Raw genomic sequence first — 25,920 nt, forward strand, 5'->3', positions numbered from 1 at the left:
CTCCATAAGAAATACATTGTAGAAAAAAGCTAAAACTGCTCGAATGGAATTGCTCCATCCTACTCGAATCGACCAAAAAAAACAAAAATACAAAGGAGAATGGGCGAATTTGGTCCAAGGATGTACACGAACGGGACCAACTTTTATCGAAAGATCTCGCCGAGACATGAAAAAAAGTCTTCTGGACCAACTCTCTAGACCCCGGGGTTCAAAAGTTACAAGCTGTTGAAGTTTGAGCATTTTGGGTAAAAATGTAAAAAAATTGTATTTTTACTATTTCTAAAATCATTCATAAAATCTCTATTTTATTACGGATTTCGATCATCTTGACTTCATTCGAAGCGTATATCAGCAAAAACTATTAGTTCTGATATGTCTTAGCATGATTGAAACATGAATTCTCTTGTTTCTATCCGTTTGAAACGTTTGTGCAAGAGGTATACCATAGAAACAAGTCGAAACATCAAGATTTTTAAACCGGGTCCTACCCAGACTGCTTCAGTGAGTATGGAAGGCTACAGTGCAATGTTGTAACAACTTATTGGGATGTTCTGAGTCATCCGAGAACTCCTGGGAGTTAAGACTGGTGAATATACCGCCGTAACGAACAAGACGTCGGCGGTTTTTGACCGCTGATCATACCCGCATAGCTTCAGTGAGTATGGCAGACTACTTTCTAATGTGTTGGAAGGTCCTGGGTCATCCAAGGACTCCCTGGAGTTAGGATCTGTGGATCTTCCGCCATAACAAGCCAGAGGTCGACGGTGTTTGACCCCGGAACAAACTCGCAAAGCTCCAGTCAGTAGGGTAGACTGCTTTGTTAATGAGTTTTGATGTCTTGGGTCATCCTAGGATTTTCTGAAGTTAAGATATGTGGGTCACTGTAACAAGAAAAAGGTTGACGGTTTTTAACTGCGCATCATAACCGCATAGATTCAGTGAGTATCGCGCACTGTATTGCTGTTATATTGGGATGTTCTGAACCATTCCAGGGAGTTCTTGTAACAGCCGTAGACCCACAGCTATTCGGGTATGATCCATGGTAAAAACCAAATACCGGTCGACATCTTGCTTGTTTCGATAGTAGACTTACAGATATTAACTCCAGGGAGTTCTAGGCGAACCCAGGATATTTCAAAACATTAATAAGGTATTCTATCATACTCACTGAAGCTATGGGGGTATGATCCGTTATCAAAACCGATCGACATATTACTTGTTACGGTAATAGACCCACAGATCTTAACTCCAGGTAGTCCTAGGATAACCCAGGACATTCCAACACATTAGCAAAGTAGTCTGCCATACTCACTGAAGCTATGCGGGTATGATCAGCGGTCAAAAACCGCCGACCTCTTGCTCGTTACGGCGGTAGATTCACCGGTCTTAACTCCCAGGAGTTCTCGGCAGGGATGCCACATGATTTTTTAAAATGTCTGTGAAAAAGTCTGTGTATGTCTGTGTCTTTGTCTAAAATTCAAATAAATCAATTTACAGTCATAGAAATCTATCTATGAAAATTGTGTTTTCAAGCATTTGAAGACTAACGAAATAAGTTTCAATTGATATTTTAACAAAATAACAATTTAATGAAGTTTTTAAAAAGTCTGTGTACCTCAAAAAATGTCTGACACGAGCTCAAATGTCTGTGAAACACAGACAAATCTGTGTATCTGGCATCCCTGGTTCTCGGATGACTCAGAACATCCCAATAAGTTGTTACAACATTGCACTGTAGCCTTCCATACTCACTGAAGCAGTATGGGTAGGATCTGGTTTAAAAATCTTGATGTTTCGACTTGTTTCTATGGTATACCTCTTGCACAAACGTTTCAAACGGATAGAAACAAGAGAATTCATGTTTCAATCATTCTAAGGCATTTAAGAACTCATAGGTTTTGCTGATACGCGTCGAATGAAGTCAAGATTATCTAAATCCATAATAAAATAGAGATTTTATTAATGATTTTAGAAACAGTAAAAATACCATTTTTATAAATTTTTACCCAAAATGCTCAAACTTCAACAGCTTGTATCTTTTGAACCCCGGGGTCTAGAAAGTTGGTCCAGAAGACTTTTTTTCATGTCTCGGCAAGATCTTTCGAAAAAAGTTGGTCCCGTTCGTGTACATCCTTGGACCAGCTCCCATACAAATTTGCCCATTCTCCTTTAAAAAAATAAACGTTATAGCAAAATAATTTAATCAAAACAAAATACAAAAAAAATCAAAGAAATCCTGAAATATAAAAAACATAACAAAAAAAAAACGACAAAATTGGAGTACCGGATTCGAGTGGTAGAAATGACAGTTCTTCCATTGCTCAAATAGAAGAGCTTCATAACAAAAATTGAAAAAAAATACAAAAATAAAAAAATGACAACAACTACAAAAATAACAAAACATGAAAAAAAATGCAAAAAATACAAAAATTACAAAAATATCAAAATGACTAAAGCTATCAAAATAACGAAACAACGAAAATGACGAAAATTACCAAAGTGACGAAATTGATCAAAATGACAAAAATTAAAAAATTGATTAAATTTACAAAAATAATCAAAATGACTACAATGACAAAAATGACAAAAATGACAAATATGACAAAAATGACAAAAATGACAAAAATGAAAAAAATGACAAAAATGACAAAAATGACAAAAATGACAAAAATGACAAAATGACAAAAATGACAAAAATGACAAAAATGACAAAAATGACAAAAATGACAAAAAATGACAAAAATTACACAATGGAGCACCCGCAGTCGAGCAGTTTTTGACAGTTCGCTCCATAAGAAATAAATTGTAGAAAAAAGCTAAAACTGCTCGAATGGAAATGCTCCATTGACAAAAATGAAAAAATGACAAAAATTAACAAATTGATCAAAATGACGAAAATGACCAAAACGATGAAAATGACCAAAATAACGACAATGGCCAAAATGACAAAAAATGGCCAAAATGATCAAAATGACGAAAATGGTCAAATGACAAAAATGATGAAAATTACCAAAATGACCTAAATGATGAAAATGACGAAAATTATGAAAATGTCAAAAATGACCAAAATGATTAAAATTATCAAAATGATGAAAATGACCAAAATGACAAAAATGACGAAAATGGCCAAAATGACAAAAATGGCCAAAATGATCAAAATGTCGAAAATGATCAAAATGACAAAAATGATGAAAATGACCAAAATGGCCTAAATGATGAAAATGACGCAAATGACGAAAGTGACGAAAATGACGAAGATGACGAAAATGATGAAAATGATGAAAATGACGAAATGACCATAATGACAAAAATGACCCAAATGGCCAAAATGCCCAAAATGACCAAATGAAGAAAATTACCAAAATAGAGAAAATGACAAACAATTACCAAAATAACGAAAATACCAAAATGATCAAAATGACCAAATCGAAGAAAATGACCAAAAAGATGAAAATGACCGAAATGACCAAAAATACCAAATGAAGAAAATGACCAAAATAGAGAAAATGATGAAAAAATTACCAAAATGACCAAAATGATGTAAATTACGAAATTGATCAAAATGACGAAAATGATCAAAATGATGAAAATGACCAAAATGATTAAAATGATCAAAATACCAAAATGACCAAAATGACGAAAATGATCAAAATGATTAAAATGATGAAAATGACGAAAATTACTAAAATGACGAAAATTACCAAAATGACGAAAATGACCAAAATGATCAAAATGACCAAAATGATCAAAATGATCAAAATGACCAAAATCACCAAAATCACCAAAATGACCAAAATACCATAATGACCAAAATGACAAAAATGACGAAAATGACCAAAAGGACGAAAATAAACAAAATTACCAAAATGACGAAAATTATCAAAATCACGAAAATGACCCAAATGGCGAAAATGACCAAAGTGGCGATACTGACCAAAATTATCAAAATGACTAAAATGACGAAAATTACAAAAATGATCAAAATAAAAAAAACACCAAACGGATGAAAATTTGCAATATGGCAAAAATTACGAAAGTTGCGAAAATGACCAAAATGATCAAAATGATTAAAATTATGAAAATGACGAAAATGACGAAAATGACGAAAGTGACGAAAATTACCAAAATTACGAAAATGGCAATAATGACGAAAATTACAAAACTGACCTTAATGACGAAAATTACGAAACAGATCAAAATTACCAAAATAGCCAAAATCACGAAAATTATCTAAATCACGAAAATGACGAAAATGACCAAAATAACGAAAATTACCAAAATGGCGAAACTGACCAAAATGATCAAAACGACCAAAATGACGAAAATTACAAAAATGATCAAAATGACTAAAATTTCCAAAGTGATGAAAATTAACAAAATGAAAAATTACGAAATTATTACGAATTACGAAAATTACGAAAATGACTAAAATGACCAAAATCACAAAAATTACCATGATGAAATCAACCAAAATTACAAAAAAAAAACGAAATTACCAAAATAATCAAAATGACCAAAATTATCAAAATGACCAATATGACGAAAATGAAGAAAATTACCAAAATTTCCTCAGAAATGGAGCACCCGCAGTCGAGCAGTTTTTGACAGTTCGCTCCATAAGAAATACATTGTAGAAAAAAGCAAAAACTGCTCGAATGGAAAAGCTCCATTACCTTTATTACCAAAATGGAGCTCTTCCATTCGAGCAGTTTTTGCTTTTTTCTACAATGTATTTCTTATGGAGCGAACTGTCAAAAACTGCTCGACTGCGGGTGCTCCATTTCTGAGGAAATTTTTGTTTTGCGAAGTTTTTAAACAGTTTTTGAGAGTTTCCATATTGTTCAAAAGGTTTTTTTTTTTTAAATTAAGTTCCAGATAGGCTAAATAAATATTTGCGGTGAAAGTGCACGATTTATCATATTCAGCGTCGTACCCCTCGAAGAAAAAACCTCTCCAGCTAACGACGGCTCACATCTCTCTGGATTAGATTTTCGAGAGGTCTCAAATCAATCCGCAAATCGCTCCCCCAGCGGTAGCATTTTGACAGTTTGACGAAGCAGCCAGCCGCCATTAGACAGAAAATATTTTTACGCGACCCAGAGGCGTAAACGATTCCGCTGATTCCGGTTTGAAATCCGGATTGTACGGTGGTTTGATATTTCTCGCTTGGAAGTTTGCAGACTGCGGTTTAGGATCGCGCAGAAATTTGAGCGAAGGTAAGTTCGTTTCGGTGAATTTTACGAGCTTGAAATTTGGCAGTTTGCTAACCTAGCTTTTTTTCTTCTGTTCGTGGGTTCGTCCACCAGGATTCGATCGATTCGGTCGCGGCAGGATGGGCAAGTCGAAGAAAAAGTACGAGAGCAGCTCCAGCTCGAGCTCGTCGGACGCCTCGGAATCGTCGGACAGTTCGAGCTCGGAGGACGTGGAGGTGAAGCGGCGCAGCCGGAAGAGTAAGAAAAGTGGCGGCGGTGGCCGCAAGCACAAGAAGAAGCACGTCAGTTCCGGCTCGGACGGGGACTCGGGCAGTGATGGGGAGGAGGAGTCGTCCTCGGCGAAGAAGAAGCACAAGAAACATAAGAAGCAAAAGAAGGTGAAGAAACACAAGAAGCATAAGAGCCGGGTGGATTCCGACGACGAGAAGCGGGTTGAGATCGTGGAGGAGGACGAGATGGAAGTGGTGGAGGAGGTGGTGGCCAGGAGGCACCGTACGACCTCCTCGGACGATTACGTCAAGGCGCGACACTACGAATCGTCGATTCATTCGCGGGATTCGCGGAGGGAACCGGTTCCGAAGCATCCCTCGTCAAAGTGGGACAGCCCGGCGGACGGCGGGGACTACAGGGGTCATCGGAAGCGGTCGCCTTCACCGCGCGTTCCCCAGTACGACGAGTATCGTGGGAAAGCGCCGCGGTCTCCGCCTCCTCCGGTGCGTGGTTCTCCTGGCCGCGGGACATCTTCCCGCCGGGTGGCCGATGACTATCAGCGGGGCAAGTCGTTGCATCAAGGAAGGGGGCCGGAGCGGGGTGGAGGTCCTCGCGGATATGGGGATGAGCGTCGGCCGGTTTCGCCGCCGATGCCACCGCAAGAACGCAGCTGGGACAGACGAGGCGGAGATCGGTTCGAGGAGGAGCGCAACTTCCGCAAGCCGTCGCCCGGTCAGGCTAGGCGAGGAGGACGGTTCGAGCAGCATGACGAGCGTGGCGGAGGGTTCGACGGAGGACGTCACGGGTCGTCGGGCCATCAACATCGGGGAGGCGGCGGCGATCGGTACGAAGAGTTCTCCGGGTAAGAATCCAAATTTCCTCGTTGGTTCTACGTTCTAATCTCTCATCTTCTCCCCCAGTCGAGATCGCGCCCACCGGGATCACCGCTCCTCGCGGGGCAGCCATCGGGAAGAATACCACCATCCGGAAGAGCGCGGTGCGGCTCCTCGCCGTCGGAACTCTCCTCCAATGGGCGGCGGACGAGGAAGTCCCCCGGCGCCGCCACCCTCCCGGGATCGTCGCGAGCGCAGTCCCCTGCACGGTCATCACGAGCCACCGCCAAGCCATCACGGCCACGGCCAGCATGACTTCCGCGGTGGTTCCGGCTATCGGGGTGGCGATCGGTACGACGGTGGCCCACCTCCGGCCTGGATGGATCGCGGTGGCGGAGGCCGATTCAACCGTGGACGTGGCGGCCCGTTCCGGGGCGGTCGCGGCGGCATGGAACACGGAGGTCGTCGGAACTACCCCGATGACCAGGGTGGTTTCGACCGGGAAATGGACTCCTACCGGAAGCCTGGCCCCAACTGGGAGGGTGGCGAGCGCAGAGAGCGAGGTCCTCGGTCACCGCGTGGACGGTCCCCGTCGAGGTCGAAGTCTCGCGAGCGGAACGGGAATCGCAGTCGTGGTGGGCGGATTAGTTCGCCGGCGCCGGTGAAGGTGGAACGTAGCCGCAGCGGGGAGGCTCCGTTGCCGCAGCGTCAGCCGCGAGGCAAGTTCCCGCGCAAGGAGGAAAAGGAGGACGACGGAGCGGACTACGAGTGGGGCGGTGGCAAGCGGAAGCAGCCCAAGCGCGAACCGGGTGAGCAGATTATCATTACTTTGGTTAGGCAGAGCTAGGAAGGGGGCGAATTTTGAGTGTTAAGTTTGGAATAACTTTGTTTTTTTAACAATTTTAAAATTTTGATCATTGGAGAAGGTCAATTTGGTAAATAAACAAACGTTGTTATTCAAAATTGCATTTTTCTCACGGAAAATCCGTCAATCAATCGCTTCTAAGGGAAATTTATCTCTGATAAGGTTTCACATCCCTTTTGCCAATGCTCAAACTGACAAATTTTAAGAAATCAAGGCTTGAAAAAAATCTAAATTTAAAAAAATTACGACTTTTAAAATCTTATTATGAAATTTATAAGAACGAGCATAAGAATTTCAGTATTAGAAAAAAAAATAAAATTAACTTTAAGATTTTTTTTCATTTTGATATATCTAATTCTTAATAATTTTTAAATATGAACATGACAAGGAACCATCCATTAACCACAACACTCACAACACAAAAAAAATATGGAAAAATGTCCACAAAGGGGGGGCGGGGGTATCTTAAATTTCTAAAAAAGTGTCCACGTGGTTTATGGATGGCCCTTTCCAGAATTCAGAAATATGGATCATTTAAAAATTCCTAAATTCTAAAAATTTAAGCTGAAATGCATAAAAACTTCAAAATATCGATGTTTTTTTTCTTTTCTTTTTATATATATATCAATTCTCTTTTTCTTTATATATCAATTTTTTGAATTTTTAAGATTTTTTATAGAATTTATGAATTCAAGAATCTAAAAAAAAATATAATTCTGGAGGTTTTTTAAAAGGTCCAAAAAACGAAAATTCATTATTATGCTATTTGTTTTGGACCTTTAAAAAAACTCCATAATTAAAGAATTCAAGAATTTCAGAGATACAATGAGCCCAGGGTTGTTACGGACGGCGCGGATGGCGCGGATTTGCTGGCTAATTTTGCTTAGGCGCGGATTTCGCGCGGATGGCAACAAAGATTATGTAGAAATTATTTTTATATGTTTCTTATCATTTCTTAACATTTCCGGCTCTGAATATTTAATTTCTTTTGAGTTTTTAGTAATGATTTTTAACCTTTTTTATTTTTTTCACTGGATTTATTCAATTTTTAATTTTGTAAATCAAATATTACAAACTTTTTCCTAAGATATAGACATTAGAATGTATAACAAAAATTATTATTTGGGCTTGTTCTGGTGGGCGCCAAATATGAGCTTGATTAGACGTAATAGCCCAAGTAACATTTTTAAACCAACTAGCCACCACCAAGTTTTATTAAGGGTTTATTGTAGCATCTTGATTGTCTAATAGTTTTATGTGGGCATTCACCGCAACCAACAAGCAAGAGCTAATTAATAGGTTCTAACAGGGTTTTATGCCTCGGACATAAAACCGGGTTTAAATAAAAGCCGAATGACTTTCAATAAGGTTTTATGAAAGTTTTAACAGAGGCTTGAAAACCAGATGGCAATGGCATGCCAAACGGTTTTATCGCATGCTTTGTTAAAACCTAGGGTGTTGTAGCTGTCAAGTGCCATTAGGCATGTAAAAAGCTCACTTAAAACCATAAGCTCCTTAAAGAGCATTTATCGCGGCCAAATAGCAGTGCATAAATATGGCGCTAGACGCGTGCTCTGATTGAATATGATTGACCGCCATCTTGGTTGAAAAAAATGAAAACTGAAAAATTTGATTTAAATTTGATGAAAACACACATTTATGCTGAATTTCTGGTATGATTTATATAGCGATAGATGTTAAAAAATCTCTTAAACATTTTTTTTTTCAAAGAATTGCAATAAAATATTTTTTAACATTTAACACTATGATTACTGTTGGAGATTTAAGCTGTCCACTTGTCTGTGGTAGATTAGTAAACAAGAAGAAATGAGTAAACGCCCTTTAGCGTGTAGCTCAACTCCTGTCAGATATTTTCACTCTGCTGTTAACACTCTCGAATATAACTTTGACAAACGTACCTCGGTTTTTATTTCTACTGCCGCTCCACCTTTTACAATTACAAAATATTGATTTTTGATGAAGCGAGTTGAATTTTTTGGCTCGATCTCCCCTACATTTATCAATAAAATTTCAACCGCAGCTGAATTTGAGCCATCAATTGTGAGAAATAAGCTTTCAAATTTTTTGGATTAGCTCTAATATCTATTATTTATCATCGCCATTTTTGACAACCATCTCCATAATTTCATTTGGCAAGACGAAGACTTATTTTTGCCAAAATAAAACCTGTTTGGCATAAGACGTTTGAAGACGTATGAAATGTCATTTTTCCATAACTCCTGACTAGGTTTTAACAAAGGTTTTATCAAGGCTTTGAGGATGTTGTTAGGATTCAGTTGTAAAGCCTTGAACTCCTATGTAGGTTTTATAAATAGGCCGTAACAACCTTTTGCGGAGGTCCTTTTGGGTTTTTAGTGGGGTTTATCAAGGTTCTGGGGAGTTTGTTACGACTAAGGGGTTTTAATTTTGGTTTTGGCTGATAGGTTTAATAGCGGTTGTGACAGCTTTGATAAAGCCTAAAATGTTACTTGGGAGAAGCTGGCCTCCACTATCGAATTTTGGAGAGAATTTTTTTTTTCCTAAATTTAAACATTCTTGGCGAAAATGAAAAGATCAGAGCATTCCAAATTCAAAGCTTCAGAAATTCAAAAATTCGAAAAAAAAAATGTTTTGATAGTTTTTATAATAACAAAAAAATCAAAATACATATTATTTTTTTTCGAAATTTCTAAAATCGTAATTTAAAAAATCTGAAATTTAGAAATTCAAAACTCTAGCAATCTGAAATTCAAAATACCAAAAATTTTGTAATCGAAAATTTGAAGATTAAAAAAAATCCTCAAGCTAATAAATTGTAAAATTATAAAATCCTTAAATTCTAAAATCCTAAATTCTAAAATTCTAAAATTCTAAAATTTTAAAATTTTAAAATTCTAAAATACTTAAATTCTAAAATTCGTAAATTCTTGAATATTTTTATTTTTGAATTCTTAGTTCTTAAATTCTTAAATTCTTGAATTCCACAATTTTTGAAGTCCTATTTTATGTAAGAGATTTTGAAATTATGAGAAGACATTATTTGAAATATCGGAAATTAAATTTCTTTCGGAGTGAAATTTTAGCGAGGATTTTGGATTACAAACTTTATAAAATTTCTTAGATTTTGAATATTTAGACTTTCGCAATTTAAAATTTCATCAAATAATAATTTTAGATTTTGATTTAATTTTGAGATTATATTTTTGAAGTTAAATTTTTAGGTTTTTAAATATTGTATTTTCTATTTTGAAGATTTTTTTCATGACCTTTAAACATAAGACGAGTTTTTTTTAAATCAAATACTTTCTGAATTAGTTTTTCTTCATTAAAAAATAAAATTTTTAAAATGTTGTTCGCGATATTTTTTTTACATGGCGTGGATTTTGCGTGGTTTCGGATTTTAGGTCGGCGCGGATTTGGCGCGGATTTTTTTTGGACTCTCCCGTAACAACCCTGAATGACTGTACTAGATTCAAGAGGAAGTTTCATTGAAAAAAAAAAATATATAATCTGAAAAAAAAAATCAAAATTTTACATAAGGCTTTCCAGCCGCAAATTTACTAACACATTCACACCTCTGAGTGCTACCGAAGTTTGTTTGTTTGCATCAGATCTGCTTTCCCTTTCTAGCTATTTGTTTTGTCATGCAACGTAGAGAATTTAACTTTTAACGGTTGTATTGCGAAATTACAGAATGACAGAAAAGAATTTTAGAATGTATATTAAAATTGTTTACTTCTAAATTTAAAAAATATATTGAAGAATTTTGGAGTTTTTTAAAGTCCAAAAACCCAAATTTTTAGTTTTTGCTTTTTAAGTGTTTTTGAAACAGCCTTGAGTCAGGGGTTTAAAAAAAAACAAAAAAAAATTATGATTATTTTTTTTTAAGTTCCTAAATTTATATTTTTTCCAAGTTTGAGCAAGAACTTAAAATCCGGGAGTATTTAACAGTTAAAAATAATTAACAAAAAATTTTACAGCTGAAAATATTTAACAGTTTCCTAATCTCAATTTTGATTTTTTTTTCATTTTTCTAATTTGAAATTTTAAAATTTACATTTCACATTCTTTTAAATTTGCGAATTTAATAATATTAGAATGCATGAATTCCAAATTTTAAAATTTAGATTTTTTGTCTACTATTTTCGAGTTTACATATTTTTTTATTTATTTTTTCAATTAGTGTTTAGAAGCTAAGAATTTAAGATTTTTGAAATTTATAGCTTAAAATATTTTGGAATTTATGAGTTCAAGAACTTGAAATTTAAATTTTAGGTTGGAGGAATTTCGAAGTTTAGAATTAAAAAAATATTATTGTTATTTTATTATTATTATGCCGTTGCAAATATTTTTCAAAGTTTATGTCGCCACCCCCTTCAAAGTTGGCCTAAAAAAGGCCTTTTTTCGAAAAACTTCAAAATTTTAATGAAAATTAAAGTTGAATCAACTGATAACCAGTTAAAATGCATTTTCCCGCGTTTATAATCATATTTAGCATGTTTGAAATCCTTTGAAAAATTCAAAAATAATTTATTTTTTTTAGTATAATTTTTTTTATTATTTTCGAATCTTAATATTTATTGGTTTTCTCGTTATTTGTTCTATTTTTTTAACTTCAATGTTTCAAAATGTAGGAATTAAGTATTCAAGCTTAAATAAAATCAGCATTTTAAAAATAGATTATAACAGTTCAAGAATCTCAGAATTTAAAATTTTCAAATTTAGTTTTTTTAATTGAGGAATTCAGAATTCGTGCTTGCCATTTCATTAGGGCACATAACTTTCGTAAACAAGGGTGTATCCCTCTCACACCTTATGTAAACTGTCATTTGAGTGAAAGAGATACACTCTTGTTTACTAAAGTTATGTGCCCTTTTGAAATGTTAGGCTCCAATTTTAGAATTATTTTTTTATATAGCAATTTAAATTCAGTAATATTTCGAATTAAAAAAATATCAGTTTAATATATTCCAGGTCAACTGAGTACACTTTTGGACTCGACCTTCACTGATTTGGACCAAACTTGGAGGGAACGTTCATCTATCGATAGTTAACAGAAATCCCAAGTTTGGTGCTGATCTGACCATCCCTCTATTTTTGGCACCACCCTCTTTTTTGACTTTGCATTTATTTGAGCAAACGATTTTCTACAGGTTACATTTTATAGAAAATTGCCCAAGGAACTCGATAAAAAAAAATAACCCTTAAATGCCCACTAATTATTATATTTTAACATTTTAAGTATTAAAAATCAGTTTTGACCAATTCTTTATATTTTTATTTGATTTATTTTATCACCATCGTGTTCTCCGGACAATTTTACATAATAATCAATGTAGACCTCAAATTAAAATTAACTTTTGACAGGATACAGCGATTTTACTGAAAAAAGTTTTATTTTGCGCCAATTTTGAGCCGATGCCTGATTTTTCTGGGCCCTTTTTCTTGAAATTCTATATAAACTGTATAAAAGGATTTGCAGGCACCGGGTCCAGACTGTAAAGGAGGCATTAGACTATGACAAACAAACAAACTTGCACTTTTTGACAGCTAGACTGGTTTGTTTGTTTGCCTGCTTTTTTTTTTTTGCAGGAACGTCAGCCTGTGTAAATTTTGGTTTATTTGCGAGTTTGCGAGCACGAAAAAGTGAGAGTTTGTCATAGTCTAATACCTCCTTTATATGACAAACGGTAGTTTAGGAATTATTTAAGAATTTTAGATCTTTAAATGTTTATTTTAAAATTCCAAAATTATTATTTATTGGATTTTCAATTTTAAAATATATAAATTTAGAATAATATTTAAGAACTTTATGATTGAGGAATTATGAAATTAATGGGTTAATGTATTTCAAAACTTGAAAAAGCAGGATTTCATTTCAACATTCTCCCATCTCATCCCCCAGGTCGCGGCGGTGCAAGCGAAGAGTCCGACGGGGGCGACAACAGCAAGGACAAGGAGGAGGAACCGGTCGAGAAGGAAAAGCCCAACTTTGCCCTGTCCGGCAAGCTCACCGAGGAGGTCAACAAGGTCAACGGCGTGGTCATAAAGTACGCCGAACCGGCCGAATCGCGCAAACCCAAGCGCCGCTGGCGTTTGTACCCGTTCAAGGGCGAGCAGGCCCTGCCGACGCTGTACATCCACCGGCAGAGCTGCTACCTGATTGGGCGCGACCGGAAGGTGTGCGATCTGCCGATTGACCATCCTTCCTGCTCGAAGCAGCACGCCGCGTTGCAGTACCGACTGGTGCCGTACGAGCGCGAAGACGGAACGAGCGGGAAGCGCGTCCGGCCGTACATTATCGACCTGGAGTCGGCCAACGGGACGTTCGTGAACAACAAGAAGGTCGACACGAAGAAGTACATCGAGCTGCTCGAGAAGGACGTGCTCAAGTTTGGGTTCAGCTCGCGCGAGTACGTCCTGCTGCATGAGAACAGCAAGGAGGACGAGGAAGATGACGACGTGGTCGAGGACAAACCTCCGGCACCGGCTGGCGGTGGAGGAGCTAGCAACGGTGGATCGAGGGGCAAGCGCGATCAAAGCGAGTAGGACAGGTGAGTTTGGGGACCAACTTGAAGGCGAGACGTACTCGCGGTTGATCGCTTTTCTAATGCGAACCATTTATTCGCAGATTGTCGACATAGCGGATAAGCAGCAAAACAAGTAGCAACTTACTGAATTGTAGAAATTATGACTCCCACAACATCTGAATGTAGCTAGCACCAGAGAGAGAAATTGTGCAGCGAACAACTGAAGCATCGTGACAACAGCAACAATCCCCAAAATGTTTTAACCAACTCAAACTCACTGAATATCTGAAGTTTCAAATAAAGTATCGTAACCAACAACCACAAAACCAAACCGTCCAAGGCATCGTCCAAGCTGTTTCACCTCTGGGGAAGAAGGAGGAGGAGGAGGAGGAGCGCACCCAATCAAAACGCCGTCGAACCAATCTGTGATAACCCGAAACCGTCCCCAGTAGTTTGTGGTTGCGTCCCCACCCAAGGATTCGCTTTCCCTTCTCCTAGATTGCAGTGCTGTTTTGTTCGTGCGTAGCAGAAGAAGGCGAAGAAGCGGCAGCAGCTGAAAGTCAGTCGTCGAAGTCGACTTCAGGATGGCGATGACGGATTTACTACTGTTGTGAAGAAAGGCAAAGCAAAGCGGCAGTTGGAAGAGAAGAAATCAGCTGAAGAAAAAGGATCGTACTTTGACGACAAATCATCAACGCTCGAGAACGAACAACGCAATGATAACAGTCATCGGATTGAACAACCAACAAACACACCAAAGAGTCAACATGAGAAGTCAACTGTTTTACGTTGGACTACCTCTGGGAAGACTTGGCCAAATTATGGTAACGAAGCAGAGCTAAACAATCATCGTTTAACATCGACTGTGAAGGAGTTTGTGCTAAAAGACAGACAGACAGATTTTCAACAGGTCTTCCGATGGCAGTAACATGATCGCAGTAAGCGTGGAGTTTGCAATGGACGTAAACTTCAAGTAGGAACTTCAAGGAAAATTTTTCACCCCTCTATCTGTGGATGGCGATTAGTTCGAATAGATTAACAAGTTCGTGGTAAATGCTGAAAACGACACCGGTGAATCGAATCTACGCTGGACATCGTGCCTACTTTGGATTGCAGAAAACCCTGACATCTGATAAAGTGTGATGCTTCACTGATTTGACCGGTTATCATCAACGGCAACGACATCTGAACAAAAGACTGCACGTGTGTCGAACGGAACGAATATAATAAATCGAAACGTCGTACATGTAACAAACAACGGTTGTAGCATCTCTTCAGGCTGCTTTTTGACTCCATCCAGACGGCACAGTAAAGGTTAAAAAGCAGCATAACAATTAACACAATCGTGACTTCTCATCAGGGCGGACCCGGCTAGGCTGGGGTTCAAGAATAGTTGAGCAAAAAAGAAGAAAGTAACCTACCATGTCGAGCTGAATCTACCAGGATCAACGGAACGCAACTGCTGTTAGGAGACCATAACTTAGCACCAGATCCAGACAATCTTCTATAGGTTTACAAAACTGTCAGCTGATTTATTCCAACATCATCAACGTGCAACGTCTACTACTTCCGGTTAAAAGCAGCAGAAACATCAACTTTATAGGAGGTTAACAAATTCAACACAGCTGACTACCATAAGAATTCCAGCGTAAAACAATGCCAAGACTTTCCCAGTGAACTCCTTTTCGCGTGTCGTGATTATTGACTACTTTGAGGTCTCTACGACTTCCCGTCTTCTTTAGGAGTGGCGCTTAAGGCATCTCACTTTACCAACGGAGAGCTCGAAAGGTTGGCGAGCTGCAACTGGCGTACCGGATAGCAATAAACTGTCAAGTCTTCAAAAGAGATATTCTACAAGGCGGCCATCTGCAATTATGTTTTTGGAGCAGCACAAGCGATTAAACCTAGTCAGTCAACGCTCGTTTAATTCATATTCATGTTATGTGGCAGTCCGAGAGATCGTCATCAGTCCCTAGAAAAATGAATATTGGCGGTGCACTTCGCTCATCAATGCAAATCAGGAATTCATCAGAACTCATCGAATCAGAATGTTTGTTCTTCTCGAGATTCTTTAATGAAGTAGCGGTAGAAATCATCGAAAATTATGTAAAAATCAGCGACGAGGGAATTGCTGATTCAAACCATGCTGAATGCAGCTGACAAGTGCTGGAGCAGAAATGTTAAGCCTACAGAAATTCGTGGAATTTCGAACCAAAGTCGTTTTTCATCGAGGATAAGTATTTCATTCTATCTCAGTAGAACATCCGGACGAGTACAGAAGCAGAGCAGTATTCATCAAGGAATCATCGTGTGAAAAAAAATACAGACCAACGGATGTCGACACTTTGTGCACAAAGAACAAGTCGAGAATTGAGACGAATTGATCGTCAAAATAAAACAACCTTCATCCATTGAAATCAGCTAGAGACGGAAGTCATCGAACTCGTCAATTCTACGAAGCCTGCATCTCTAGCCACGGTTTCGAGGCCGAATTTACAAGCGATTAAGAAACTTCATTCCAAGTTATCCAGTTAAGAGAGATTCCGCAAGCATCAAGTGATTCTCGCATAAAACGGATATTGATACTCAGTGCCAGAAACCATCTTCTTAAATAGATGCTCACAGGCATCTAATACTTGAGACTGATCAAACAACGTAGACCAAATCGAATAGCGGATTCCAGATTCCGATCAACTAGCATTTTTCTAAAAAGCGATATTTTATTAAACTCGTCTATAAGATCGATCTACCTCAAAGTGAAACATGGATCCAAGATCGAATATGGCTCGTCTAACAATAAGCAGTCAACATTCCATACCGTAAGATTTCGTTTACATCGTTATCAAACAAAATCCATGGCGGTTCTGTGAATTTTCGGAGGATCTCGGGATTCATCATAATATATTAAATAATTTCGTAGCAATTCAACGCAATCTCCTCAACTAGAACCAGCAAGATCAACACGAAGAAAAATGCAAACGAGATACGAGACAAAAGAAGCAGAGATCATCCATCGACAGCAGATACTTCGCAGCCGACGCCGGTTAACGATCGTGCCCCTACGAAGAGTTAATTTTGTTCAAACCGCAGTACCTACGTTTTTCTTTTCTTTCTGAGAATACTCAACTAGTATATAAAATGCTCTTGATGACATGGTCCCTTAGAAATCCTGAATTTGGTGGAATTGAGAGTGTTTTCGCTGTTAAGGTAGCCTTAAGATTGGGCATTTTTTGGATCTATAATTTTTGTTTTTGAAACTTTGTGCAAGAGCTAAATATCAAAAACCAAGATACTCCTTCGGAGACACTTACGTGAAAGCTGTTAATCTTTGGTTTCAGGGGGTAGCCCGGATTTGGGCCACCCTAATGGACGTTTTGGTAATTTTTAAAATGTTCGTCTTTTAGGTCATTTTCGTCATACTGGTCATTGCGATAAATTTTGTTTTTGTATTTTTTTTGCATTTTTTATGTATTTTTTTGTAATTTGTCAAAATTGTTAACTAGTATTATCAGATTACTAGAATAAGGTCTTCTGGATGTTATATTTTTGAAACGTGGCGTTGATTTTTACTGCTGACGACAGAAAAAAATTAAATGACTGTGGTAATTATTGCATTCGATCGTAATATTACGATCGTAATTTCGCGACTCATGATCGAGATTTCTCGATCGTAATTTGTCGGTGGTAAGTCGTAATTTGTCGATAGTAGATTGAGATCATTCGATCGTAATTTCTCGATCTTCCATTGACAACGATTGACGATCGAGAAAATCTCGATGTCAAAATTCAAATATTAAAAAAATTCAAATTTGAAAAAATCAAAAGGTTTTAAAAATTTTAAAAATAGCAAACTTATAAATTTCAAAACTTATTAAAAATTTCAAAATTTTCAAAATAACAAAAAAAATTTCAAAAATTAAAAAAAAATCTTTTTTAAATAAAAAAAATACCAATTTCAAAAAAAATATTTTTTTTCAGTTTCAAAAATTTTAAAAATTACAAATTTCCAAAATTTTAATAATATTATGAAATTTTAAGAATTACAAAAATTTCCTAAATTTCCAAATTTTTAAAATTTTCAAAAACTTTCGACTTTACAAAAATTTTCAAAAATTTCAAAAAAATATATTTTTTAAAATTTAAAAAATACACATTTCAAAAACTTTAAAAAAATTAAAAACTACAATTTTTAAAAAATTCTAAATTTTTAAAAAATTCTAAATTTTTCAAAAATTTTTAAATTTTAAAAATTTTAGAAATTTTAAAATTTCAAAAGATTTAAAATTCAAAAATGTAAAAACAAAATTGAAAATTTTAAATCTAAAAAAACAAAAATCACAAATTTCCAAAATTTTTAGAATTTCTAAATTTTCAAAATTTCACAAAATGTTGAAAAATTTCCATATTTTTTTTTAATTATTTTTTTCAAAAATTAAAAAGGCACATCTTTTTTCAAATTTACAAAAATTTCAATGATTTCAAAAATTTAAAATTTTCAGAAAAAAAATCAAAAATTGTTACAGACGGCGCGGATGGCGCGGATGTAGAGATTATTTTTTAAAAGTATGGTTGAGAATTTCTCATATAAAATTATTACTACACTTAACTCATTGCTTAATTTATCCGCTTCTGAATATGTAATTTATTTTAAGTTTTGAGTAATCTTTTTAAAAATTTTAATTTTATAGTGGATATATTCAATTTGCATTTGAATTTTAGATAGGATTTACCCGTAGAAATCTTTTTCTAAATTTAAACATTCTTGGCAAAAAATAAAAAGTTATGAACATTCCTAAATTAATGCTCCATCATTCAAAATTCAAATTTCAAAAATTCGAAACTTTTTTCATATTTTAATAGTTTTTTTAATCAAAATTTTTAATATTCAGATTAATTTTTTTTCGCATTTCTGAATAAAATCGTAATTAAAAAAATCCGAAATTTCTAAATTAAGAATTTTAAAAATCTGAAAATTCGAAACTCAAAAAAACTTAAAAATCAAAAATTCAGAATTAAAAAAAATCAAAATTAAAAACAATCAAAATAAAAAAATCTTTATTTGAAAACTAAAAAATATTAAATTTAAAACAATCTCGAAATTCGGAAATCTCAAATGAACTTAAAATTCTTAAATTCCTAAATTTTTAAATCCCTAAATTCTTAAATTATTAAATTCTTCAATTCTTAAATTCTTGAATTCTTTAATTCCTGATTTCCTAAATTCTTAAATTATTAAATTCTGATTTTCTGGAATTCCTTCCTAAATTTTAGTGAGGAATTTGGAATACAATCTGTATTAAAATACTTAGATTTTTAATTTTTAGAATTTTGAAATCTAAATTTTTATCATAATAAAATTTTAGATTTTGGTTTTTTTGAGCTAATATATTTTTGAAGTTTAATATTTATCAGATTTTTAAATTTTGTTTATATTGGTTTATAATTTTCTATTTCGTTTATATTGGTCAAAATTATTGTAGTGTCCCTCTGATTTGCAAAAAGTTTTTTTTTTGTGACACTTTTCTTGACTCTCTCTCTACATAAAAGTTCTTAAAAACTGATAAACAGTTGTTTAAAAAATTGTCCATGCCTGATATAATAATATCATGTAAATTTACTATTTATCATCTAAGTAATTTTTTTTCGTAAAAAGGGTCAAATTTTTAATAAAACATTATTTTTTAATATAAAAATGAAAGAAACATTATAAATACATCCTAATCTGACGTATCTAAGTGATAATAGTTCAATTGTTAGTAAATTAGCATGTTTTTTCAAGCATTCACGTTCTACTCAACCCCAACGAATTGTTCGTCTTGCCCCACTGGTTGAGTAGAACGTACGAAAAATCATAAATTTTGAAATCATTTTTTTACATAAAAAACAGAGTTTTTTAAAAACTTGTTCTATCAAAGTCTCAGTAAAGACTGAAAAGATGATTCTTAAAAATCCGACAGATTTTTTAACGTTTTTAATGGGTTATACCGAGCATTTCCTTACACTTACACTTGCCCCACTTTCCCCTATTTTTAAATGGATTTTTTCCTTTCATTCCTTCAAACTTAAAACGAGTTTAATTTTTTTTTATCAGATACTTTCTGCATTAGTTTTTTTTGGAAATACCATTTCTTGAATGTTGGTCGCAACGAACGAGAAAACGAACTTGGAAGTTTGCAAAAATGTTTGTTATGAATTTCATATAACCAACAATTCTGGAGTTTTTTTTTTTTGAAAAGGTCCAATCGAGAAATTAAAAGTGAGAGTGTGTGCGTGCAACATGGAGTTAAACTTTTCAAAGTGCCGTGGTAATCTTCACAGCAACTTCACAGAAAGTTTAACTCCATGTTGCACACACTCTCACTTTTAATTTCTCGATAAACCAAATTTCCAGTTTTTGCTTTTTGGGTAATAAAAAACACCCAAAAAGCTAAAAATCAAAATTTGGTTTATTGGACCTTTTCAAAAAAAAAAAAACTCCAGAATTTCACTTTGAAATTTGAAAAAAATCCGAAATTTTTAAAATGTTATATTTTTTAACTTTTTTTAAATTTAGAAATTAATGAAATTTTTAAAATTACGAAATTTTTGATATTTGTTTCAATTTTATTTTTTTAATTTTTTTTTTTAATTTTTGAAATCTTCAAAATTTTTGAACTGTTTTATGTTTTGCCTTCCTCACCTCTAGGAGGAAAGGCTATAAAATCACTCGAAAGATGAACAAATTCTGAACAAATGTCTGTGCGTGTGTCTGGATGTGCGTCCGTGCACCGACAAATATGCACACGATTATCTCCGGACTGGCTGAACCGATTTGGACCGTTTTGGTCTCATTCGATCCGTCTTGGGGTCCACAAGACCCTAGTTAATATTTTAAAGTTTAGAAAAGTACTTCAAAAGTTATGTTAAAAAACGATTTTAGCTAAACATCCGATGATTGTAAAAAGGGTGGTTTTTGAAAGAAAACCCGCCATGCTAAACATTTTTAGAAAGGCCTTTAAAAGACCTTTCTAACGCGTTCAAAAGATTGAAGATCTGACAAACCCATCAAAAGTTATGAGCACTTAAGTGTTATTTATACACTTTTTTTTAGGCCGGATCTCAAATATTTTGATAAAAAAAGTTGTCCGGATCAATCTTGCAACCCATCGTTGGATAGGTAATCAAAAGACCTTTCATTTAGATTTTCACCACTTTTTATTAGTTTTTTTTTTCTGTAACCTGACGTTACAACAAAGTTGAAGTTGGATAATTATTTTACAATTTTGTATTTATTTTCGTTCTACTTTTACCACTCGTAGCTTCGCTCAAAACTAGCCACCGCGGCCGTGCGCACCTTTTTTGCTCACATTTTAAACTTTTCCATCATAATTTTCTCTTTCGCTACGACAAAAAGTTTGCTCGGAAAAACGCAACTACTGTGCTGGAGTAATGTATTTGTTTCTTAGTTGCTCGCCGTCGCCGCCTGTTTCTTCGCGGCCGTCACGCACTTGGCCATGGTCGGCGAAGCGCGCGTGATCGGGTCGGTCATGAAGAAGTCCTGCAGCGACTTTTGCGGCACCTCGACCTTCGCGCCGTCAAAGTGGACCGCCGCGTTCCGGAGCATTTCCTCGGCCTGCTTGAAGAAGTTGGCGCTCTCGCGGCGTCCGTAGCGCACCAGGTGCGGCGCGATGTCCTCGAGGCGCGAGCGCAGCTCGTCCAGCGTGTCGTACGGGAGGGGGGCGCCGGCGATTTCCGAGAGGGCGCGCAGGATCTTCCAGTCTTCGCGGGCGAGCCCGGGCGGGGTGACGGCGACGAGCGTTTGCTGGGCGCGTCCCTCGGTGTTGACGTAGGTCGCTTGCTTTTCGGTGTAGGCGGCGCCGGGGAGGATGGCGTGGGCCAGCTGGGCGCCCGCATCGCCGTGGTGTCCCTGGTAGACGATGAAGCAGTCCTTGGGGAGCTGGTCCTTCTTGATGGCGTTGGAGTCGGCGCCGAGCAGGAAGAGGACCTTGGGTTCGGCGGCGATGGCCGCGTCCGCACCGGCCGTGTAGCCGACGTCGAGGGCGGCCGTCTGGGCGGCGTTCGTCTGCAGCACGTTCCAGACCTTCCAGTTGGGCTGTTTTAAGGGGAGATGGAATTAGATCGTGAAGGGTGGAGTGAAAATGGAGGTTCTTACATCGGCCGGCTGCAGCGAGTTGGCAAAGACGTGCAGAGCGGTCACGAAGGCGGCTCCGTCCTTGCGGGCCAGCTGGTTCGCGCCGACGATGATCAGCGGCTTCTTGGCGGCCTTCAACTTCTTAGCGAACGGATGGTTTCCGCTGGCAATGTCCCGCACGAGGGAGGCATCGCTTCCCAGGTGTTCGTACTCGTACGACAGGTTGACCTTGGGTCCGATGAGGGCGATGTTCTGCTCGTTGTGGACGTAGCCCTTGCGGAGTCGGGTGTTCAGGAGCGGGGCTTCGTAACGTGGGTTCGTTCCGACGAGGAGGACCAAATCGGCTTCCTCGCAGGCGGCGATCGAAGAGTTGAGCAGGTAGCTCGAGCGGAAGTCGGTTCCCGAGCCGTCGGTGGGGAACTTTTGCTCGGTGCACAGGGTTTCCGAGCCGAGACGGTTCAGCAGGTCCTTCAGGGCGACCAGGGCTTCGGCGTCGGCCAGACCGCCGGCAACGGCGGCCACTTTACCCTTCGGAGCGGAGCGGAGAGCCTGCGCAATGGTGATCAGAGCAGATTCCCACTCGACGGCTTCGAGTTCACCGTTCGGGTTGCGGAGCATTGGAGCGATGAGACGCTGGCGCTTGAGTCCGTCACATGCGAAACGGGACTTGTCCGACAGCCACTCCTCGTTAATTTCCTCGTTTTCACGGGGAAGAATGCGCAGAACTTCACCGGTGCGGGTGCTCACGATGATGTTGCTGCCGACGGCGTCCAGCACGTCGATCGATTCCACCTTGCGAATTTCCCACGGACGGGCCACGAAGCTGTACGGCTTGTTGGTCAGAGCGCCGACCGGGCACAGGTCAATCACGTTGCCCGAAAGTTCCGACAGGAACAGCTTCTCGACGTACGTTCCAATCTGCATGTCGTTGCCACGACCGGTCGTGCCCAGATCGTCAACACCCGCAATCTCCGACGCAAAACGGATGCATCGCGTGCAGTGAATGCACCGGGTCATGATCGTCTTGACCAGCGGCCCAATGTCCTTGTCCTCAACGGCACGCTTTCCGCTGTGGTCAATGTCGGTGAACCGCGACCGATCCGACCCGAACGCCATGGCCTGATCCTGCAGGTCACACTCGCCACCCTGGTCACAAATTGGGCAATCCAACGGGTGATTCATCAACAGGAACTCCATGACGCCCTCGCGAGCCTTGCGGGTCATCTCGGAGTTGGTCTTGATGCGCCATCCCTTCATCACGGGCATCGCGCAGGCCGCCACCGGCTTCGGCGACTTCTCCACCTCGACCAGACACATGCGGCAATTGCCGGCCACGGCCAACCGCTCGTGGTAGCAGAACCGGGGAATCTCAACCCCAACTTGGGCTGCAGCCTGTTGGAAAAGAAAGAATTTGTTGATCTCGATGTCCAGGGACATTGCATTGTTCCTTCTCTAAATTCGGTGTGGTGTTGTTGTCGCCATCCAAGCAGCTTCTTTTTTTCACTGAAGGAGCTATTAGACTATGGTAAACAAACAAACTCGCACTTTTTTGTGTTTGACAATTTGCCAAACTCGCAAACAAAGCCAAATGTATGCAGGTTGACGTTTCTGTCAAAAAGTTTGTTTGTTTGTCGCAGTCTAATTACACCTTGATTGGTTGACTTCTTCTCCAGTTAATTGCCGTTTTGCTTTGCCTTTCTTCCCAACAGTAGTAAATCCGTCATTGCCATTGTTCTCAGTGAGTAGAAACTCCTACGAAACCAACCTGCAGCACCGTTGTTCCGGGCGCCACCATCACGGACTGGTCGTCCACAAACACCTCGATCAGCTCGGGCGCCTTGGCCGGGGTGTTGGACGCGGCCGTTCGCACAACCTGGGACGGACATCCGCGCGCGCCCAGCGTCAGCGCCCTCGTCAACGGCGTTCGGAGCATTTTCGCTGCTGCTTTTCGGGAAATCACTCTGCAAAAAAAAATCAAAACAAATTGTTATCGATTGCGACAGGGAAAAAAGGAAAATCCAAGCAATCTGCGACTCGGCTTTTCCTTCCTCTCCACTCTTGTGAAATTTCGCTGTCAAACGTGTGTAGTCGCCGCGGCCGCCGTCGTCGCAAATAAAAATTACATAATTTGCTTTTTGACCAGCGGCTTCCAGCGAGTTCCGCCGGGGGCGACGCGCACCGGATGCTGCCAAACAAGTGCCACCGGATAGCTACGCACGTTTCCGCCTAAAATCGCACCGGAATCGCGTGGGGAAAACGCACGGAAAATGCACAAATTTCACGAGCGAAAGAAAATCCTCCTCAGCTGCTTCGTCTGCTGCTGCGGCTCACCTTTGCGGAGTTCGCGTTGACGTTTTGGGTTTTGGGTTGCGCGATGAAAATGGGCTCTGTTGACAGATATTGCGCGATGACCTTGCGGGTGGAGGAGTTGGAACGGGAGGTCGAATGCGCAGTTTGCGATGTTTGGACTTGAACCGGTTCAATGTTTGACTTTTTAAAGTGGTACAGAGCGGATTCGTTAACTGGAATAGAACGGCGTACATAGATCTTGGGTTTTTTCTCAAAATTTATTTTCCCTGAAAGAACACCCAGTTAGCAAAATCTAAACGTAGAAATATGTATCCTCCTTGCAAAGGGTTATGAATTGATCTTAGTTGAAAGGTTCTCCAAATCTCTGAATTGCAAATGTAACATCCTGGAGCAGAACAGTTAAATTCTAATAAAAAACAATTGAATTAAGAATTGAGAATAGAACTGCATTCGAATTAGCGAATCCGAATTTGCTAATTGGAACGACTGACAGCTATCAAAAGCACAAAACAACGTGCTGGGAAATCGATGAGCAAAGGGGGGATTTTTGAAATATACATTAAAACTGAGTCGAATGTTTTTTATTTTCAAAGTTTATGTTCGTAGCTGTTGCATACAATAAACAATGGCGCGATCGAAATATCGAAAATCGAGTGCAATAATCACCACGTACGATTTCTCCATACAGACTTTGGAGAAAAATCATTCCACTTGTTTCTGGGGACCTCAAAATTTTTTTTTTCTTTAAACTTCATCATCCCGGTACGACAATCGAACTCACGACCTCTGGATTGGAAATCCAGCACGCCGCTAGTCGAAACCCATCCCCTACCGGTCAGTATTCCCAGTGAGCAGATTTCACCCATCACCTTCCACTCACAAGGCGAAACCCGTAACCTCTCGGCCATGATAGCTCGGCAAGTTCATGATTCTCTTTAAAATTACGCGTACGCAGAAATTTTGTTAGTCGTTGTAATCACCCTGGTAAATTTCCTAAATTTCTGGCATCAAACAAATGCAAAAATTGGGAGATTATTTTTTTTAATTTTTCAACATATGAAAAATAAAAAAAAATCAAAATGTACATTCAGAAATTCAATTACGTCAACACAGAAATTTTGTTAGTCAGTGTAATCACATAATTTAAGGCACAAAAAAAATCTAAAATTATGAGATAAAATTTAAAATCCATTTCAAAAAATTCTAATATTAATAATATATCTGAATTTTAAAAAAAGTAGTTGAAAAAATTTAAATCCAAAAATCAGAAAAATTTTATATTAAATCAAAAATTAATAAATTCGAAAAATCATATATTGCCTAGTATATTGCTTATTGCGAGATAAAATCACGTTTCTCCATCGCTGTGAATGACAGGAGATTATTGCCACCTAACTACCACAGTGTAAAAATCAGCAAGTTGAACTGAAATTCTGCGTTGATTTGACTGTCAACTTGATTTGTTTTGAATATTTTACAAAAAAGTCAGCTAAAAATCCAAGGCAACCTTTGACAACAGCCAAAAATTTGTTCTGCGTTTGTCATGCGGCTGTCATGCGACCATTATCTTGCGGTCGTATCACCGCGCGTGAACTCTAATTGTTAACGCCCGCAGTAGTATAATAAAATAATTAAAACTAATTTATAAATTTCAAAATTTAATACCGATATTCAAAAATCCAAGATTCAGGCATTCAAAATTTAGAAAATCCAAAATTCTTTAAAAAAATTCAACGCTAAACACGGTTTGAACCTAGGGGGTGGTCAGATCGGTTAACACGTTTTCAGTACATTAAAATAGTTGGTCAGTTTATTTACTTTTCGTCAA

At 38.1% G+C, this 25,920-nt stretch overlaps 2 protein-coding genes across 7 annotated transcripts; one reads left to right on the plus strand and one right to left on the minus strand.

The window, feature by feature from the left end:
• The first annotated feature begins 5,028 nt into the window (after window positions 1–5,028).
• LOC6054520 (serine/arginine repetitive matrix protein 3) lies at window positions 5,029–16,740 on the plus strand. The gene is made up of 5 exons (XM_038260810.1): window positions 5,029–5,216; window positions 5,307–6,285; window positions 6,344–7,065; window positions 13,027–13,675; window positions 13,753–16,740. Exons 2-4 carry the CDS (start codon window positions 5,333–5,335, stop codon window positions 13,668–13,670), a joined length of 2,319 nt encoding a protein of 772 aa, XP_038116738.1. The 5' UTR covers window positions 5,029–5,216; window positions 5,307–5,332; the 3' UTR covers window positions 13,671–13,675; window positions 13,753–16,740.
• Window positions 16,741–20,826: 4,086 nt separating this feature from the next.
• LOC6054521 (NADH-ubiquinone oxidoreductase 75 kDa subunit, mitochondrial) lies at window positions 20,827–24,207 on the minus strand. 6 transcript variants are annotated; one of them, XM_038266635.1, is made up of 4 exons: window positions 24,114–24,207; window positions 23,548–23,743; window positions 21,804–23,174; window positions 20,827–21,743 (listed from the first exon to the last, which is right to left on the minus strand). In XM_038266635.1, exons 2-4 carry the CDS (start codon window positions 23,713–23,715, stop codon window positions 21,093–21,095), a joined length of 2,190 nt encoding a protein of 729 aa, XP_038122563.1. In that variant the 5' UTR covers window positions 23,716–23,743; window positions 24,114–24,207; the 3' UTR covers window positions 20,827–21,092. The 6 variants fall into 6 exon arrangements, with proteins under 6 accessions (XP_038122563.1, XP_038122569.1, XP_038122564.1 ...); XM_038266641.1 differs by having other exon boundaries at window positions 24,045–24,147; XM_038266636.1 differs by having other exon boundaries at window positions 24,021–24,147.
• Window positions 24,208–25,920: the final 1,713 nt, after the last annotated feature.

The sequence above is a fragment of the Culex quinquefasciatus genome, chromosome 1 (assembly GCF_015732765.1).
Source record: "Culex quinquefasciatus strain JHB chromosome 1, VPISU_Cqui_1.0_pri_paternal, whole genome shotgun sequence".
Classification (NCBI taxonomy): Eukaryota; Metazoa; Arthropoda; class Insecta; order Diptera; family Culicidae; genus Culex; species Culex quinquefasciatus.

Bases quoted from the DNA above. Each gene is read 5' to 3' on its own strand.
- LOC6054520 (XM_038260810.1), top strand. From the start codon at position 5,333: ATGGGCAAGTCGAAGAAAAAGTACGAGAGCAGCTCCAGCTCGAGCTCG. The intron at 6,286-6,343 runs GTAAGAATCCAA...CTTCTCCCCCAG, and splicing joins CGGTACGAAGAGTTCTCCGG to TCGAGATCGCGCCCACCGGG. The intron at 7,066-13,026 runs GTGAGCAGATTA...CTCATCCCCCAG, and splicing joins GCAGCCCAAGCGCGAACCGG to GTCGCGGCGGTGCAAGCGAA.
- LOC6054521 (XM_038266635.1), bottom strand. From the start codon at position 23,715: ATGCTCCGAACGCCGTTGACGAGGGCGCTGACGCTGGGCGCGCGCGGA. The intron at 23,175-23,547 runs GTTGGTTTCGTA...CTTTTCCAACAG, and splicing joins CCGGAACAACGGTGCTGCAG to GCTGCAGCCCAAGTTGGGGT. The intron at 21,744-21,803 runs GTAAGAACCTCC...CCCTTAAAACAG, and splicing joins ACTCGCTGCAGCCGGCCGAT to CCCAACTGGAAGGTCTGGAA.